The sequence below is a fragment of the Fukomys damarensis genome, unplaced genomic scaffold, assembly GCF_012274545.1.
Source record: "Fukomys damarensis isolate Sample0158 unplaced genomic scaffold, DMR_v1.0_HiC HiC_scaffold_32, whole genome shotgun sequence".
Lineage (NCBI taxonomy): Eukaryota > Metazoa > Chordata > Mammalia > Rodentia > Bathyergidae > Fukomys > Fukomys damarensis.
The window spans coordinates 36,276,327-36,295,432 of NW_022900944.1; the positions used below are offsets into that span (position 1 = coordinate 36,276,327).

At 37.0% G+C, this 19,106-nt stretch overlaps 1 protein-coding gene across 1 annotated transcript in view; it reads left to right on the forward strand.

Moving 5' to 3' along the window:
• Phlpp2 (PH domain and leucine rich repeat protein phosphatase 2) overlaps positions 1-19,106 on the forward strand; it is a 66,464-nt gene that overhangs the window by 37,954 nt on the left and 9,404 nt on the right. The window contains exons 7-15 of the mRNA XM_010644467.3: positions 1,260-1,406; positions 1,829-2,059; positions 3,647-3,849; positions 7,380-7,440; positions 11,982-12,077; positions 13,703-13,858; positions 15,942-16,142; positions 18,421-18,583; positions 18,878-19,008. Coding sequence (XP_010642769.1) covers positions 1,260-1,406; positions 1,829-2,059; positions 3,647-3,849; positions 7,380-7,440; positions 11,982-12,077; positions 13,703-13,858; positions 15,942-16,142; positions 18,421-18,583; positions 18,878-19,008 — 1,389 coding nt within the window. The remainder of the gene's footprint in view (positions 1-1,259; positions 1,407-1,828; positions 2,060-3,646; positions 3,850-7,379; positions 7,441-11,981; positions 12,078-13,702; positions 13,859-15,941; positions 16,143-18,420; positions 18,584-18,877; positions 19,009-19,106) is intronic.

Here is a 19,106-nt window from a genome sequence, read left to right on the forward strand (position 1 = left end):
TCCCCCCAAAAAAAACAACACATTGCAAGTTTGAGCTGAGCCTGAGCAATTTAGTGACACGTTGAGACCATATTTAGAAAAAAAAATGTGGTGGAGTGGAGATTGCAAAGGCCCTGAGTTTAATATCCAGTTATTGTCAAAAAAGAGATAAAATATACATTAAAATGAGATATTTTACATTTTTACTTATTAGCTTATAACTCCAGAATAATTTTCAGAAATGGACTTTATTTCATCTGATAATGTGTTTCAGAAATATTTTTAAAGTATAAGTCTATATTTAGTTATGGTATATTTTAATAATGTTTGTTTATAGATATCAAAACAAGCTATAATGTTAAGTCAGTTTGTGGTATCTCCTGAGTTACTTTGAAAAATAGGATTAATCCAGTTACAGGACTGGATGGGAAATTCTGAACTCAAGGCACCAAGTCAAATAATCTGTAATCAAGATCAAGTCATCTGGAAGTCAAATATTGAGAATTTAGATGAGGAGGATCTGATGAAGTACCAAGGATTCACATCTAAGAGCTTGTGATAGGTCATTGTCATAGAGAACAGCACCTCTACTTTACCGTCATATGCTTGTATAATAACAAAGTATGACACATACTCTCAGAGTGACCCCTGTGGACCCACTTTATGATGATACCATTTTTATTTGAGACCATGTAAACAAACTGTTTTCTACAAACAAAACAGGAGCACTAAAAATGACCATTTCATATTGTGTATCAGAACACATCACAGTAAAATGCTCTCACATACCTGTTTTCAGGCTCAGCTGGCCCATTCATTTCAAGAGGGTTTTGAGCCAGTTTAACTTGGGTATGATAATAGAAGTTGTTTATAATGAGGTTTGATCTGTTATTTGTTAGCTATGCCTTCATATGAGTTGATTTAGTTTTGTGAAGACTTTTGATACTACATACTTGTAGAAAAAAGATTTCAAGCATATCAAGTGTAACTTGATAGAAAACAATTGTACCGGCATGAGCTATTTGTCAAGAATTTTCTGCCTTTTTAGGGAGTAGAGAATTGCCATCACACTATACCTGGTCTGCTCGATAGTGTGGACTGTGTATTAGTCATCTTGGTACCCTCTGTCCTCACACAACATTTGGTATGTAGTGAGTGATACTTATGGAACAAATTGAAACGGATCACTTAAAATAGATCATAAAAGGCCATTGGTGTCCCTTGTAAGTTATGTAACAGATTATTGAAGTACAGTATACACTTTTGTGTTTGCCCTTTAGATTTTCTCAACTGAAGGGCCTGAACCTGTCCCACAATAAACTTGGGTGGTTTCCTGTATTGCTTTGTGAGATTTCTACCCTGACTGAGCTCAACCTTTCCTGTAATGGATTTCATGACTTGCCAAGTCAGATTGGCAACCTGCTAAAGTAAGTATCTAACTTTTACTAGATTTCTCTTTTCCCTTGAAGAATAAGGAGTTCTATGGCATTTGGACTAAAGGTAGTGTCCTGAGCTTTTGCAGTAAAATAAATCACTAAATTTAGAATTCTAATTAGCAGCAGATCTCTCTAGTTAGCAGATTGATTCTAGAGATCTCCATCCCTCCAGCAGTGACCAGTGCCCCCATTTCAACAGCAGACATCCTGACTTTTAACATTGCTTTTCTTTTTTTTTTCCCCTGACTTTAATGTTGAAATTTATTTGTGGCATTAAGTGTGTATAGGTCAAGAGTTAGGACATTTTATGTTTTTAGAATTGATAAATTAGTGACAAAATTAGAATCCATAACTCTAGTTCTATTCATTTGAATGAAACCTTTCATAAAGTAGACTTTTTTTTCCCCCCTTAGCCTTCAAACACTCTGTCTCGATGGCAACTTTCTGAATACTTTACCTGAAGAATTGGGAAATCTGCAACAGCTTTCCTCCTTGGGAATTTCCTTCAACAACTTAAGTTACATTCCTGATGTTTATGAGAAACTCACAATGTTAGATAAAGTGGTTATGGCAGGAAATTGTCTGGAAGTCCTGGATTTAGGGGTACTGAGCCAGATGAGCCATATCAAGCATGTGGATTTAAGGTGAGGCCATTCTTTACCACAGCTTCCTTTAGATTGACGCTGATGGACCTTTATGTCTGTTCCTTAGAAAGACTTAACAACGTTAGGATTTTAGGGCTGGAATGTAGTAGCTCAGTGGTAGAGGGGAAGTCTAACAGGTGTGAGGCCCTGGATTCAATCCCTAGTACTGCAAGAAAAGGAAGGATTTTAGAATACTTTAGAAGTAGACATTTTATTTATTTTTTTATTTCTTTAATTTGGGTTTTTTTGGTACTGGGGATTGAACTCAGGACTTTACACTTGCAAGGCAGGCATGATACCACTGAGCTAAATCCCCACCCCCAGAAGTAGGCATTTTAAAAACTGTACTAAAACTTCATTTTTCATACACTAGAGGAGAAATTAAGGATCAGGTAGGTGTGCCACATAGTACAGACCATCAAATTACCTTTGAGGAAGGTTGTTCTGACTTACCCTCCCAGCAACATTTTATGAAATTTGTTTCCTCACGTTCCTATCTATGTTGGATTTTAATAGTCTTTTTCCTTATTGTCAGAAGATAGAAATACTTTTTATTGTTTGAATCAATATTTATTATGAGTAAGGTTGAACATCTGTTTATATGCATACTATTAGTAGTTTGTAGTTTTCCATAAACAACTATTTTTCTGTTGAGTCATGGGGTTTCTTCTTGGTAACATTGTATGATACTGAAATGTTGAAGGCTTTGCTAAGAAATTTTCATACAGTCTTATTTTCTAGTCATAATAAGATGGTAAAGCCAGGTGTGGTGACGCACGCCTGTAATCCCAGCACTCGGAAAGCTGAGGCAGGAGGATTGCTGTGAGTTCGAGACCAGCCTGGTCTACATACATAGTGAGTTCCGGGTCAGTTTCAATTACATAGTGAGACCTTGTCTCAAAAAACCAAAAAAAAGATGGTAAAAGACCCTGGATGTTCTGTCATTTACAGGAAGCCATTAATGTGCTTTGTAAAGAACAAGTAAGAGATTCCTTAAAATATAGGAAAATGAGAGCAGGCCTATGTGCATCAAATGATATACTTGTATGGAGAACCAAGAAGTAATTTTATAGAGCTTGCCCTAGTTAGTGTCAGTGTGAGTCTTAGCACTGGTGACAGAGTAAGCACAGCAGCGGGAGGAAGGGTATCTGATTCCTCTCAGATTACGTAGCTATTCACCCATGCAGAAGTATATTCGTCTTTTTTGCCCTTCATTGCTACCTATTCTTATTAAATGCCTGAATGTAACTGATTACCTGTTTTGTGGGACTGCCCCCCCGCCTCATTTTTTACTGCCTCAGCCTTCCAGGTAGCTGGGATTGTGAACATGTATCACCATACCCAGGTTTTCCTTCTCTGTTTAATTTGTGTATGTATTTTCCAGTCTGGACTGTCTAACTTAGCTGCACCTTGAGTTCTTTGTTTATAAACTATTTGTGATTGATAAACAACATTTGCATAATTAGGCAGGTAGTGAAATTCCTATATTGTTTAGGAGAGAAAGGGAGCATACCTCTTTCATTTTTCTTTTGGTAGGCGCACTATACAGAATTATTTCTGATTATTTCTTTATTTCTGAATATTAAGGATGAATCACTTGAAAACCTTGGTTTTTGAAAATCTGGAGGGAAATAAATACATCACACACATGGATTTGAGGGACAATCAGTTGACTGACTTGGATCTTAGCTCCTTATGTAGCTTGGAGCAGCTGCATTGTGAGCGGAACCAGCTGAGGGAGCTGACACTCAGTGGCTTCTCCCTGCGAACTCTCTACGCCAGTTCAAACAGTGAGTTCTCTTTACAACTTTTTTCTTTTTTTTCCCCTTTAGCTCTAGTCTGAACTTTCTAAGAACAATGACATTTGTCCTTTTCTACTGCTTTGTAGAATGGAGTTTGTGGCCCCTTGAGGTTTAGCTTTATCTCTCAACTTTGCTGTCAATACTTATGTGGTTGAGGTATATATAAAAAGACAAGGCAAAATACTTGTCATTCATTAAATGATCATAAGAAGCATTATGCAAAATATGCCTAAAACAGTATCAGTATTATTCTAAAACAGGTTGACAAACTGTGGCCCAGGGTTTAAACCTACCCTACTGTCTCTTTTTCATTCCTTATCGAATGGTTGATATACTTTTTTCTTTTTCTTTTTTTTTTTTTGAGACAGGGTCTTGCTGTGTAGTCCAGACTGGCCTTGAACTCACTATGTATCCAGGCTGCACTTGAATGTTTGGTGACCTGCCTCAGTTTTCTGAGGGCTGGGATTACAGGCATGTGTCAACATGCCTGGCTTCTCAAAACCTTTTAGTAGTTGGTTTAAAAACAAAAAAAGAATAATTCTCAAGATATGGAAATTCTATAGAATACAAGTTTCTACATTTACCAAGTTTTATTGGAGCACAGCCACAGCGATAGATATATATACATTGTTTATACATTAATTGCTTTTATATGAAAGTGGCAGAACCACTTTTACGGTTTACAAAGCTTGAAATATTTACTATTTAGCCTTTTACAAAAAACATTTGCCAGTCCCTGGTTGAGAAGCTTGTGCTGTTGTAGTTCAGAGAAATAAACCCCTTGTTCGCAGGGATTTGCTTCAGGAATATTTGTAAATGTAAAGGGTCTCATATTTGTTGAGGTCGTTCTTATGGGGAGTGCTTTTTTACCATAGAAGATATACTTACTTTTTCAATGTTTAAAGAAGGGAAGGATGAGGTCCTGTCTCAAACTAAGAAATAAAAAGGGTTGGGGATGTTGCTCAGTGGTAAAATGTTCCTAGATTCAATGTCCAGTACCATAAAAAAAGGGGTGGGGGTGTTTCAGTTTCATCAAGTATTAGAAAAATGCAAATTTAAGTAATACCACTTTATACTCATCAAATATAAAAAGCTAAGTGTAACCAAAGATGAGGAGAAACATCTTCTGGAGCCATCACATGCTTCCAGTAAGAAGGTTGACCATAAAATCATCTCAGGGCTGGGGATTTAGCTCAGTGGTGCTGCTGCCTGCCTCAGAAGAACAAGGTCCTGAGTTCTATCCCCGGTACCAAACAAACAAACATCTCGGAGCAATGTGACCATGTTAGAGAAACTGAAGGTCCATGTAAACCATCCTCTAGCAATTCCCTGCTTGGAATGTAGCCCAGAGACACTCAAATGTGAACAAGGAGATGTTTATCACAGTGTTGTTTTTGTTATGGTGAAAAACACCAAGACTGTCAATAAGAAAATGAGTAGATCAGTTGTGATATATTTATGCAGTAGAATATTGCACAGCAATGGAAATGAGTATACTGCCACTTTGTGGATTGATGTGCATAAACTCAAACATTTTTTAGCACAAAAGAAAGTATATAGTTAAATATAATAATTATCAAGATTTATAATACCATTTTCTTAGCTGTAAGTATGTATAAAGCATGAAATAAGCCACTTTGTGGATTGATGTGCATAAACTCAAACATTTTTTAGCACAAAGGAAAGTATATAGTTAAATATAATAATTATCAAGATTTATAATACCATTTTCTTAGCTGTAAGTATGTATAAAGCATGAAATAATCCATGGGATTGAAAAATCCTATTCACTATGATTTACTTCTTGTTTATGTATAGTATTTTAATTCTTAAAAAAAATAAAACATAGGGTAGAATATAGATTTGCTAAAAGCTACATGATGGATGAAAGAGTATTCATTTTATTTGCTTTTCTTATCTGAAGAATACATTATTAGAATTAAAAAGTTAATGCCTAATGTTTTCATTACCTCTTATGTTATAGAAACTTCAAATTGTGGCTTAGATTGTTTGGGTTAGAAGAGGGTCACAACTGATAAGTATTGACTGGTGCTTTGTATGATACTGTGACATGGTAATAGGTCCCTGCCATGGAGAAATTCCTTATCAGACCCATCTATTTCTTTAATCTAGAAAGTTTGAGTGCCTGGCCCTACTGGAAGAGATCTCACTAACACACAGGCAGTTATTGTTGGTCACTGAGATTTTATCATAGTTGTGCTCTAAACAGTTTTTTTCAGAATTTTTTTTTTTTTTTTTTTTTTTTTAAAGATACTGGGCATTGAACTTTACACTGAGCTACATCCCAGCCCATAAAAATAATTTTTTTTTTAAATTTTTGAAACAAGGTCTTGCTAATTCTCCAGGTTGCCCAGGCCAGGTTGAAACTTTTGATTCTTTTGCCTTAGCTTCTCAGAGTGTGCCACCATGCCCAGCTTGTAGAATTGTTAAATTCTGCAACCTGGAAGAATTCATATAAACAGTTGCAGTTTTAATGCCTCAAGGTAAAGAACCCAGGTTTACAAAAGAAGTTATCCAGAGGATCATTTAATATAGGAAAAGATGCTCAGCTTCACTCTTCATCAGGGAAATACAAATTGAAACCTCAGGTACTGTCACTATACACCTACCAGAATGACAGCAATGACAAAGACTGAAGATACCAGGGGCAGTTGTTAGGAGTATAATTAGTGCAATCACTTTAGAAACTCATAGGCTTATATTCAACATGACTGCTTATATTTATTCACAAAGATATGGACTGAAAAACATTCATAGAAACACTGTTCATAGTCACCCAAGCTAGAAAACATTAAATGTCTGTCAGCTCTAACCTGAATAAACAGTGGCACATTCACATCTCTATATAAACATGGGAATGAACTATAACCATATGCAGTAATATGAACAAATCCCACAAGCATACTGTGAAGTGAATGAAGCGAGAGGAAAAAAACATTTATTTGTGTAGTTAGGCAAAGCCATCTGTAGAATTCAGAGTCGGGATAATTAGTGTTCCCCTTATGGGGCAGTGATTAGAAGAGAAGGTAGGAGGTTACCTCTGGAGTTGGTAAAATTTCTATGTCCTCATCTGCCTCTTGGTTCCATTGGTGTGTTCAGCTTGTGGAAGTTCACTGATTGGTACATGTAACAATTATTTCTGTATTTATTTTATATTTTAGGGCTGAAGATTTAGCTCAGTGGTTTATTTTATATTTTAAAGGTTAGACTTGCTAGAAAAAATATCCACTAACTTAGTAATGGTAAGTAGTACTAATGATATTGAACATTTGCATATAAATCTAGGGCAGTAACAGGATCTTTTAATTAGCTGTTGGATTTATTTTTCAAGACAAATCAGGATCAGTTAGCCAAAATGAGTTGCCCAGTAGTTTGATGTTTAGTCATTTGATTAGATGTCAATATTGGTCTTGTGACTTTCCTTTCTTTTTCCTTGTTCACACTCATTTGTTTTCTTCTTTGGAGGATGTCACTAACACCTGATCATTTTTCAACAGGGCTGACAGCAGTGAATGTCTACCCTGTGCCAAATCTACTCACTTCCCTGGAACTCTCCCGGTGAGTGTGTCTCATGAGAGTGGTGCTTATTTGATTCTTAAGAACTAGATATGAATTCTTTGGCAGTTTTTGAACTATAAGAAATCTAAATATATTGAAATATTTGGATAATCTGGAAAAAGGCAAAAGTATGAGTTGGGGAAATAAGTCTAATAGCTTTATAGTTAAAAGAAGGACTCTCTTGGAATGGGAAGTTACCTATAAATTATCCCTTCTAAAAGACTGTGGGTTGAAGAGGAAGCCTGTTGCAATGGTGGCAAACTGAGCTGTTTGCAATCGTTGAAAGCTCTAAAAGGTTTGCTGTCACTGGACTACCATCTCACAGTAGTGATTTGCTTTTTTTAAGTTGGAATCAGATAATTCTTTTGTGATTGTGGGGGAATTGAACCTAAGGAGTGCTGAGCTACATCCCCAGGTTTTAAAATTTTGAGACAGAGTCTTGCTAAATTGCCCAGGCTGGCCTCAAACTTGATATTGTCAGCCTTCTCAGGTGCTGGGATTGCAAGCAGGTGCCACCTCTCGTGGCAACATCAGATAACTTTCTTTTTACATAGTAGCTTTAAATTTTTAAATTCTATTTTATTTGTTTATTTATTTTTATATTTTCATGACTCTGTGAGCCTGACTTATAATAATTATATTCAGGACTTTATTCTCTGGTGATCAGGAATAAACAAATGAGGTTTACTATATACTGTTATTCTTTTTTTTTTTTTTGGTACCAGGGATTGAACTTGGGGTCCTTGTACTTGCAAGGCAGGTGGTGGAACCACTGAGCTAAATCCCCGACCCTAACTACTGTTACTCTTTAAACACTGTGTTAGGCATTCAAGGGCAGTGGTTGAATTTTATAGTCTACTGGAGAGATCAACATTCAGACAAGCAGTTACAGGGCCACATCATAAATGCTACAAATATAGAGTGCTCAAAGCAGTCAGGTGACAGTGGGCTGGGTTGTATAATGATCAGGTTTGTTATGATGGTTAAATGAAATAATTGATACAAAATACATAGTATAGTGCCTGGCATATAGTAGTCTCTCTAGGTAAGTTTCTTTTTTAGTTACTTTTTATCATTGTAATTAAGCTGTCATTTTAGATTCCTTTCCATCCATTTCTTTCAGTCATATCTTCTTAGCAAAATCCCAGTACAGATCATTGCTAGTGTTTTACCTTTCCCACTGAACTTGATCATTGCTGAATAAAATCACATCCATTTAGCTCCACCAAATTCACAATTTGAAGCTTATTGGTTCTTTTTCTTGTCAACTCTTTCTAATGTCCTTGGTATATGTTCTCAGTTATACTACTTCCTTTACACCCCCATCATCTCATGCATGTGAGTTTTGCTTCCTATTAGATTGAGAAAATAGAGGCCATTGTGGGTGATTTCCCTGGGCTTCCTATCACCCCACTTGAGTTTATGTAGACTCATGCCCATTTTCAGCTTCTTTCCTCTGTTCAAGGCCAGTCCAGCTGTCTGTGCCTTTGACCTCAGCCACTCCTATCACTTTGGACTTGGTCTGTTTTTGCCCCTTTCTTCTCTCATGTTTGTTTATTGTCTTCCTTTTTCTCTATCTGCACAAATACACAAACACATGCGTGCACGTGCACACACACACACACACACACACACACACACACACATACATATTGGTACTGAGAATCAAACTGGGGACCTTGTGCTTGCCAGGCAGGCAGCAGAACCACTGAGCTAAATCCCTGGCCCCGTATCTTTTCTGTCTTGATACCAAAGTTACTTTACCTCATAATCCTTATGGCTATTGCTCTCTAATCACTCTCACCTCCTTTTTGTCCAAATTCTTATTCTCAGGAATTATTTGCATTTATTACCACAGTTTCCTCAGTTCTTTTTTCTTTATTCTAACTTGCTCCCTTTTCATTGAACATATTGCTTCCTTGGCTAACTATTGCAGTCGGATTTTTTTTTTCATTCCATATAGGCCATTGTTTCTGTCTCTCTTGTATATTCCCTTTCCTTAGCTAGCCCTTCAAAGGTCACTTATCCCCAGGGTTCCATCCCTGACCCATTGCACCTATCACTGGACATGATCTCATTTACTCCAAGGATGTCAGGTATACTCGGTGTCATTGTCACCCATTTTCCAGCCCAGGCCCTCTTCTCTCAGCCTGAGATCCATGTCTCCAATCTACACTAGGTATTTTGATGAGCATATCCCCAGGTACATCAGAAATGCACAAAATTAAACTTATTATTCACTCCTCTACCCACCTTAACTTGTTTGTCTGGTGTCTCTTTCAGTTTATGTTATTATCATCTCCCTAGTCTTTTAGGCCAGAAGCCTGAAAATAATTTTTTTATCCTTCCCTCTACTCTCCTCCCTATATCAAATCTATCTTCAAATAATTTTCATTTTTGCCTCCTAAATATTTCTAGAATTTCCTCTCACCTTTCCTCCCCTCAACTTTATTAATATTCATTTAGTCTTGTATCATTTCTTGTCTGCAATTGTAATTATTCTTTCTTTTATCAGTGGAACCACTTCAACAGACAGAATGTTCTATTTAAAGTACAAAGCCGACATTGTCTCTCCACTGTTTACAAACCCTTTAGTGAAGCCCATATATCAGCAGGATCAAGTCACAACCTTCCAGACATGATTTAGACCTGGTTCCAGTCTAGTTTTTCTGCTTTTATCACCCAGCACTAATTGCTCCAGCATCACAAAACTGCTTGTTCTCCTCATATATCATGCCATTTATTCCCTGGCTTATGCTAGCACGCCTTGCTTGGAATGTCTTCCTCATGTAAGGTCACAGTATAGCTTTCTTCATAGTTTAACCCGGATGTTGTTTCTTAGAGGGCTTGCCTTGGCCGATTTCAGGCAGTGTTCCTTTCACTATACTTACTGCCAGCAGTGTCTGCATTTCTCTTATACAGCACCTTATTTCATTCTGCCTCATTAAATCAACCCATCAACTGATGGATACCTTGAGGCATAGAGAAGTTAGGTCCCATCTAAAAATAAAATCTCTTTTAACTAAATACCTGCCTCATACTCTACTAAACATTTAAGTTCATATTTTCAGTGGTTTGATACTTTCCTCCCACTAATTGTGTTTTATCCCTGCTTACTCACCTTTACTCATTGTTAATTTTCTCTAGAATTTGCTTTTTTCTCCCCATAATTATTTATGGAACTTACACTCATTGGTGAAGTTTGTTTAAAATGATATTTCTACTAAAGCTTTCCTCACCTCTCCTTTGTCCCATACTACCACATGTGTTCTCTTCTACTGTTGAAAGCATTCTTACTGTCTTTGAACATGTAGCACAATTGATGCAGTATTACTGTATATGTTCAGGTACTTGTCCCTCCTCACCCTTCTGTTTTTTTTTTTGGGGGGGAGTTTGAGACAGGGTCTCACTATGTAGTTGGGACTGACCTGGAACTCACTATGTAGCCTAGGCTGGTCTTGAACTCACAGCAGTCCTCTTGCCTCAGCCTCCCGAGCGCTGGGATTACAGGCTTGCGCCACCACGTCTGGCTTCACCCTTCTAATTTAATAGCATTCTCTGCCTGCTGTATTGCACGTAATGCACCAGGGAATGCTTTGGAGATAGTGTGTCTGGCCTAAAGAGCTCATAGACTGGTTAACCTTGCTGTTTGGATGGAAAGAGTTCCACTTGTGTGTCAGCCACATTTCTGTAGCTCTGATAAAATACCTGTGATAGCTGGGCATAGTAGTGCATACCTGTAATCATAGCACTTAGGATACTGGGGCAGGAGGATTGCCTCAAGTTGAAAGCAAAGCTGAGCTATATAGTGAGTTCAAGAATAGCCTAAACTACATAGTGAGACCCTGTCTCAAAAACAAAAATACCTGAGATAAACTTAAAGCAAGGACGGTTTATTTTGGCCCATAGTTTCAGAGGTTTCAGTCCATGATTGCTTGGGCCTTGTGGTGAGACAGAACATCATGAAGAGAGCATGTGGTAGAGGAAACTTTACCTCAAAGCAGCTGGGAAACAGAGAGGAAGGGGCCAGGTTCCCAGTATCCCCTTCAAGGGCATGCCCCAGTGACCTAAAGTTCCTTCCATAGGCTCCCCTCCTAAAGGGGTTCCTGGTAGCACCACAAGCTGGTGACCAAGCCTTTAATGCATGGTCTTTGGGGGACAGTTTAAGATCTATACCATAATGTATCATCTTTTTTTTTTTTTTTAATTGCAGTACTGAAGATTGAACCCCCAGGTCCAGCGTGTGTACACACACACAAACACTGCATGCATTTTTTTTTTAACTTAGGTTCTCACTAAGTTGCTAAGGAAGCCAGGCTTGGCTTGAATTTGTGATTTTCTTGATTCATCCTTTCTGTGTGCTGGTATTGTAGGTGTGTACCACCATGTCCAGCTAAAACTTGTCTTTTTTTTTTTGGGTACCAGGGATTGAACTCAGATCCTTGTACTTGCAAGGCAGGCCACGGTAAACACTGAGCTAGATCCCCAGCCCTACAACTTGTCATCTTTAGTGAAGTCTTTTATTTATTTATTTTCTGTAGAAACCTGCTGGAATGTGTCCCTGATTGGGCCTGTGAAGCAAAGAAGCTAGAAATAATAGACATGAGCTACAATCTTCTCACAGAGGTTCCTATGAGGTATGTATACATATGAATGTGTATATTATATCTTTATATGTTTATTTATGTGTGTGTTTATTTTCCTAGACTTGAGTTGCTTTACAGTTGTTCAGTGAACATTGAATACCTGCTGGTGGTGTTATATGTCATAAGGAATATAGTGATGGCTGATACATAGTCTGGCCTGTAAGAGCCTTAGAAGAGAATATTATGACAGCATAGGTAACTGTTATAAAATGTACTGAGTTGCTGGCATAGGTTGGTGATATGATAGTAATAATAGTTTGGGTTTTTTTTTTCTTTTTTTTTTTTTCTTTTTTATGGTATGCGGATTGAACCCAGTGCCTTCATGCTGAGCTATATCCTCAGCTCTTTTTTTATTTTTTGGTGCTGGGGATCAAACTCAGGACCTTGCGCTTTTAAGGGAGGCAGCAGAACCAGATTTCAGGAGCAAAATCCCAGTTCCTTTTTTAAAAATTTTTTATTTTGAGATAGGATCTCAGTAAGTTGCCCCAGTGGGATTTAAACTCTGATCATCCTGCCTCAGGCTTGCAGAGTACTGGGATTATTGGTGTGCACCAACAATCCTGATTTAATAGTTCATTTTATAGGATGAGTTATTATGAGCTGAGTAATACCTTAAGAACTTCACTTTTATGATCTTACTGAGAATTGAACTCAGGGTCTTGTGCTTGGAAGGCAGGTGCATTGCCACTGAGCTAAATCCTGGGCTCTCCTAACCTATTAATCTTATTATATATGTGGTGTCATTTTTATCTTAGATATTCGAAAACTAAAGAGCTATTAGGTAACTTGTCCGAAGTGGTACTTAACCGGAAAGTAATAGGAGCTGGCACATTTGAATGTAGTCGTTTTTGTTGCAGAACCTTTACTTTTAATTACAGCACTAGATAAATTGTTTAAGAAATTCAAAAGATCTTTTAATAATTAGAGAATGCTGTGTGGAGAAGACTGTGTTTGAACTGACCTTTACCGGGTGGTGGGATTTCTCTAAGTGGAAACGGAAGGAGAGTGGTGCTTGGCAGGAGTTGGGGCAGGGTGGTGGGGGGGTTGTATTCAAAAGCACTGAGATGTAAAATGTGTGTTTTTGGAGTTGTAAGAATTTAGCTAGAGTCTTGGTCGCATAAGAGGTCTGAGCACAACCTCAGACTGTATCATTTACTGTTCACTGTGAGATTTTTGACAAGTCAGTCACATAATCTTTCTGAACATTGTTAAATGACTTACACATTTTAAGCACTCAAAAATAGTTTTTATTTAATGAAATTTTATTACAAATTACATTAAATCCAAAGAAATTATTAATAAATGTTATCTAAGCTTCATTTCTGTCTAGACTTAGAATCTGAATGGACTTATTCTAGAAATTGCTTTAGCTTTGAATTTTGTACTGCTTATGTTCATGAATTCACCTTTTCTCAGAACGACCGTGCTGACTTCCTGGTGGGTGGTGGGTAACATATGGTCTTGCTGCTTTCTTGGCTGGAGCCCTTGTTAGTGATTATACAGTCTAGAAGGAATGTGTTTTTATTAAATCAGTAGACTAATTTTTAGGTAAATAGCATAGGACAGACTTAGAAAGACTTATGTTTTATTTGTTTCTTTATATTGTCTCCCCTCAGAATTCTGAGTAGCTTGAGTCTTAGGAAACTGATGGTGGGACACAATCATGTCCACAACCTTCCAGCACTGGTGGAGCACATCCCTCTGGAGGTGCTGGATCTCCAGCATAATGTTCTCACCAGGCTGCCAGACACCCTCTTCTCCAAGGCCTTAAAGTGAGTACCAGGGAGGTTTTTGGTTTTCAGAAGAGTGGAATCATTGGCTAAACAAACTGCATCAGCTTGTCATTGGAGTGACCTTTGGAATTGGCCTGATATTCCAACTGTAGGTGGAAATTTAGTTGTAATTTTTGTGAAAGAAAATATGGTAGTGTTTCACAAGGTAGTAATCTCTAACTTAAAGTTGAAATAATCATCGAATACTTAAGAAGTTTGTGTCATAAAACAATGTCACATAGGTTGGGAAGATTTAGGCTTTCATTCCCCCAAAATAAATACAGTTGTGACATTTAAAGAGAAATTCCAACATTCCAATGTAGCTTCCTTGGTCAATTTTCAGCCTTTGCGTTGAAAAGAAAAGGATATACCACTAAAGTCATTTGAATTCTAGCTTTATCCATCTTTGAGTTACATTCTTTGTTTGCAGAGCTTTTTGCTGCCTACTTTGAAAACTGTATCTACAGATAATAGCCTTCCAAAAGGTATTTGGCATATCATTGCAAGTTAATAAATACATGGTATATCTTCCTATTTTAAGACCTCTAATCAGGTTTACCTAATGTGTATGTCAACTTTAAACTAAGTTTTATTTTTTGTTTGTTGTGTTTTGTAGGTTTTTTGGTGGTACTGGGGTCAGGCTCAGAGTCTTGCACATACTAGGCAGTCAGTCACTCTACCACTGTGCTACCTACCTGTCCACCATCCACATATACCAGTTCCTTTCATGATACTCTTCTACAATACAAGGAAAGCAATATCATCTTCAGTATAGAAATGAAGAAAGCAGTGATAAGTGTAGTAATTTAATATGGGGCTACAGGAGATACGCAAAAGCATTTGGTTGACAAATATTTGCTCTTGGTTTAGCAGCTTGTGTATCTCTTACTCCATAATACACTTGGCTATTCCTCAAAATAAAATTTTTGAAAATTAAAAAAATGTTTCAAGGAAATTGTCTTTTCAGAATGTTCATCTGGAGGCTTGATACAGCAGTTAATTAACAAGTATTTGTGAGCAGTATATTTCACTGCATTAGTTCTGATGACAGTCTGAATAAAACTTGTTTACCATCTTAGAATCTGTGTTAAGGAAGTTAGCTGTAGGAAAATGTCTAATACTCTGTACAGAGCAATTTTGGGACACAGCAGACACATCCTCAGTAAGCTTAAAAATGAATTAGGGATATGAATCACACAACATGAAGATTTAAGAATGTACAAGTTTAAATGTATTAGCTTTTATGAAGATTGTTTTATGAAGATTGTTCATATATATACCAAATACTATTTTTGGCAAGAAAAAATTTTTTTGGTACCAGGGATTGAACTCAGGACCTTGTGCTTGCGAGGCAGGAACAGTGCCATTGAGCTAAATCCCTGGCCCCTTTTGGCAGATTTTAAAGGCATACTATGTCCTACCTGTTAGAATGCCAAAGGTAGATTGGGTTATGATCCAATGTTAATAAATTGTGAACATGCTAACATTTTTGTATTTTTCTTATGGAAGAATAGTCTTTTTCAAGTTCAGTTTGGTAATATGCTAAAAAAATCTTTATATATTTTTTGATCATATAAATTTAGGAATGTCACTGAAAGAAATAATTGGATAAGGACCTAAAGATACTCATTACAATCTCTACAATAAATGCAGACAGCCTATGTGTCCATTACTAGGGACTTGTTATGAAATTGGCTAAATAAATAATGATACTGTTAAAACCAGGTGAATTTTTTTTCTGAAGGATTAATAGTTGAGATATGTATAAACATGATTCTCTACAACGTCCTTTCACTAGGCTCACAGGCAATAAAAAATGAAGCTAGGTTATAATCTAGCCATCACACAAGCCTGGGAAGATAGCCATGCTCATATTCTTTCCTCCTGGCTTGTATGAGTTGAGTAAAGGAATTTGGGGTTGGATAGACCCAATTAGAGAAAACTACATGCAGGTGATCACTTTTATATTTTTATTTAATTTTTAGTTTAGGAGGTTGAGATGGCAGCATTCCATACTCAGAGCGCATGCCAGTTCTTGATTAGAAGGCAACAAACACAAAAGAAATGATCTCTTTTGTGTCAGTCTTAGATACTTGAATGCATCTGCAAATAGCCTGGAGTTCTTGCCTTCTGCTTGCACTGGGGAGGAGAGCCTGAGCATGCTACAGCTGCTTTACCTGACCAACAACCTCCTGACAGATCAGTGCATCCATGTCCTGGTCGGGCATCCACACCTGCGGATCTTGCATCTTGCAAACAACCAGCTGCAGACCTTTCCGGCAAGGTGAATGAATGCATACTTTGATCCTTTTTAGTCATATCATTATTTCTGCATTTGTCAGATTAAATTATAGTCACCTGGCTATGACACTTCTTCATGTGAACTGATTGCTGTTAGATTTCACTAGTTCTCTGGGAAAATCTCATTCTACTAGTTTGTACTTAGTTGTTAGTGACCAAATAAATTGTGGTTAAAATGTGTTTAATTTTTCGTTCTAATTATTTAACATTCAACCTAGAAAATTACAAGCTTATGAAATAATTTTGAAGATAGTTTTTTCTTGTCAGTGCTGTATTATAAAATAACATGTGTTATATCTATTTTATGTATTTAATGATTGTTTGTACTACACGCCAGAACTTTGTAACAGTTATAATCTGTCTTCAGTGAACCTGCAATCAGATTGGAGAAATAGACAAGAATATAGGCAATTGTCATGAATTGTTAGTTGCACAGAGCCTGGGTTGCGTTAGGCCTGGAGGAAGAGATGAATTGTAGCCAGGTTATGTTTGTATGAAGACATGGGAGATGGGTTAATGTTTTCACTTTTTAGATAGTGGCAGTGGAGACACTTTCAAAATAGTCATTTGTAGTCACATATTCAAAAACTAAGAACATGGGACATGACATTTGATATAATTGTAATGAAATTTTAAATATCACATGAAGTTATTGAATTTCCATGACACACACACACACACACACACACACACACACACAATTTGAATAGAAATTACTTTTGATTCTCATTTAAATTTTTTTTTCTTTCTCAACCTGCGCTATGACACTCTCCCAGGCTCAGACAACATGAATTGAAATCTGCAACCTCAAAATTCTCCTCACTCCCACCCTTCCGCATTTACAAAGTTAAATTTTTATTTATTTAGTTTTTAGTGTTTCAAGACACGGTCTTGCTGTGTAGTCCCAGGTGGTTTTGAACTCACTGTGTAGTTCATTCTGGCCTCAGACTCATCATGGCAGTCTTCCTGCTACAGCCTTTTGAGTGCTAGGATTAGAGGCATGTGTCACCAAGCCCAGCTGATTCTCAGTTTATTTTACAAATTTTCTTAGAAATGTGACAAACTAAGAAAAATTAATTATTTTAAAACTATAATTTTATCAACATTTATAAAATGAGATAGAATTTAAGAAGGCAAGCAAAAAAAAAAGAAGGCAAGCAATGTAAACTGTATTACTTCCTTGAAAGAATAAAAACAATAGAATTTAAAATTAGTATAGAATCTTAATTTAAGGATGTGGTAGATTTCTTAAAATCTTACCAGATTAATTTAGTTGACCTAAAATATTTCATATAAAGTGAAAAACATCAGTTTTTGAAGCTATTGGATGATACCAGATTTACCTTTCAAAAACTAATGTATTTCACCCACTTTGATGGCACTTTTTTGGGGTTATCATCTTTTTGAAACAGTGTCTCACTATGTTATCTAGGCTGACCACTAACTCACTGTGTAGCCCAGGCTGGTCTCAAATTTAGGATCTTTCTGCCTCAGCCTCCCAAGGGATTACAGGCACGTACCTCAGTGCCTGACTCTAGTGAGACTTATTGTTGGAGGGTTCAAGTGAAAAAACACATCCAACAAAATAAAAATAAGAAAGTAGTAATAAAGAGGAGAAGTAATAGATAACACAAAATTAAAGTAATCCAGTTATAGATATCAAAGCAAAATGGAATTTAGGAGCAGCATATTAAAGAAAAGGTATGTTCCATACTGAACAATATGTCCTGAGCCAGTGTTAAAACTGAATAAGTGCAATCCAAATCTTGCTACTTTTGGACGGTTTTCAGACTCTAGCACAGTTCTGGGTGCTTGTAAGAAGCTGACTGAGGCAGCTGCATTGCTGTTTATGAGTCAGAAAGATTTAGGCAGAGAGAAGTATAAGGGAAAAGCATAAGAATTGGACATGGGAACATGATTTGTATAGTATTAAATAGATTATAAAAGTGTTTCTTTAATATAACATCATATTTAAAATTTTTAAAGTGTAGTTTCATACTTTAAAAGTAATTTCCTGCAAATCATACATCAGGAAGATGTATATACCCAGGCAGGTGCAGTGTGAAACATGCTCAGCAGCAGGTCAGCCTGAGATGTAGCAGGAGCAGTTACCTCTGTGAGCCATTGCCTTGCTGCTGTTTGCTTATTTCCTTTGCAGTGAACCAGGTCAGCTTCCTGTACTCCGTGGATGCTGTAAAATAACATTTATTGGAAGCTGCGCTTTTTTGATGCAGTATGGTATTTTGGTGTTTCTTTTCCAGCAAACTAAACAAATTGGAGGAACTAGAGGAACTGAACCTAAGTGGCAACAAGCTTAAAACCATTCCCACAACTATAGCAAACTGCAAAAGGCTGCACACCCTTGTTGCACACTCCAACAACATCAGCATTTTCCCAGAAATACTGCAGTTACCTCAGATCCAGGTACTTTTATGTGCTAGGATGATGTCCTTGTGGGGAAAATTTTAAGGGTGTGAGTGAGATACTTCTGTAATAAGGAAAAAGAAAGGTATGTGAATGGAATTACGTTCTTCTCCTAAGGAAGAGATATACTCCCTTCTAACATGCTTAGTTTATGATCTTAGTATATTTAATTCATTCTGGGGAAGAGATTACATTCCCCTTTGAGGATATACAGTATTGGGAATTTGAGCTTTTGGAGTAAAAAATTATCTTGTATTTACTTTTGATCTTTTTCTTTTTTCTGTTTCTTCTCAGTTTGTGGACCTAAGTTGCAATGATTTGACAGAAATCCTAATTCCAGAGGCTCTGCCTGCTACGTTACAAGACCTCGACCTGACTGGAAATACAAATCTCGTTCTGGAACACAAGACTCTGGACATGTTTAGGTGGGAAAAAGTCTGAAATTGAATTCACTTGAATTCTGAGGCCCACCAGCCCTCTGGGTTTCTTTCTTAGGACTCTGGCAACCTCAGTTAGTTAATAG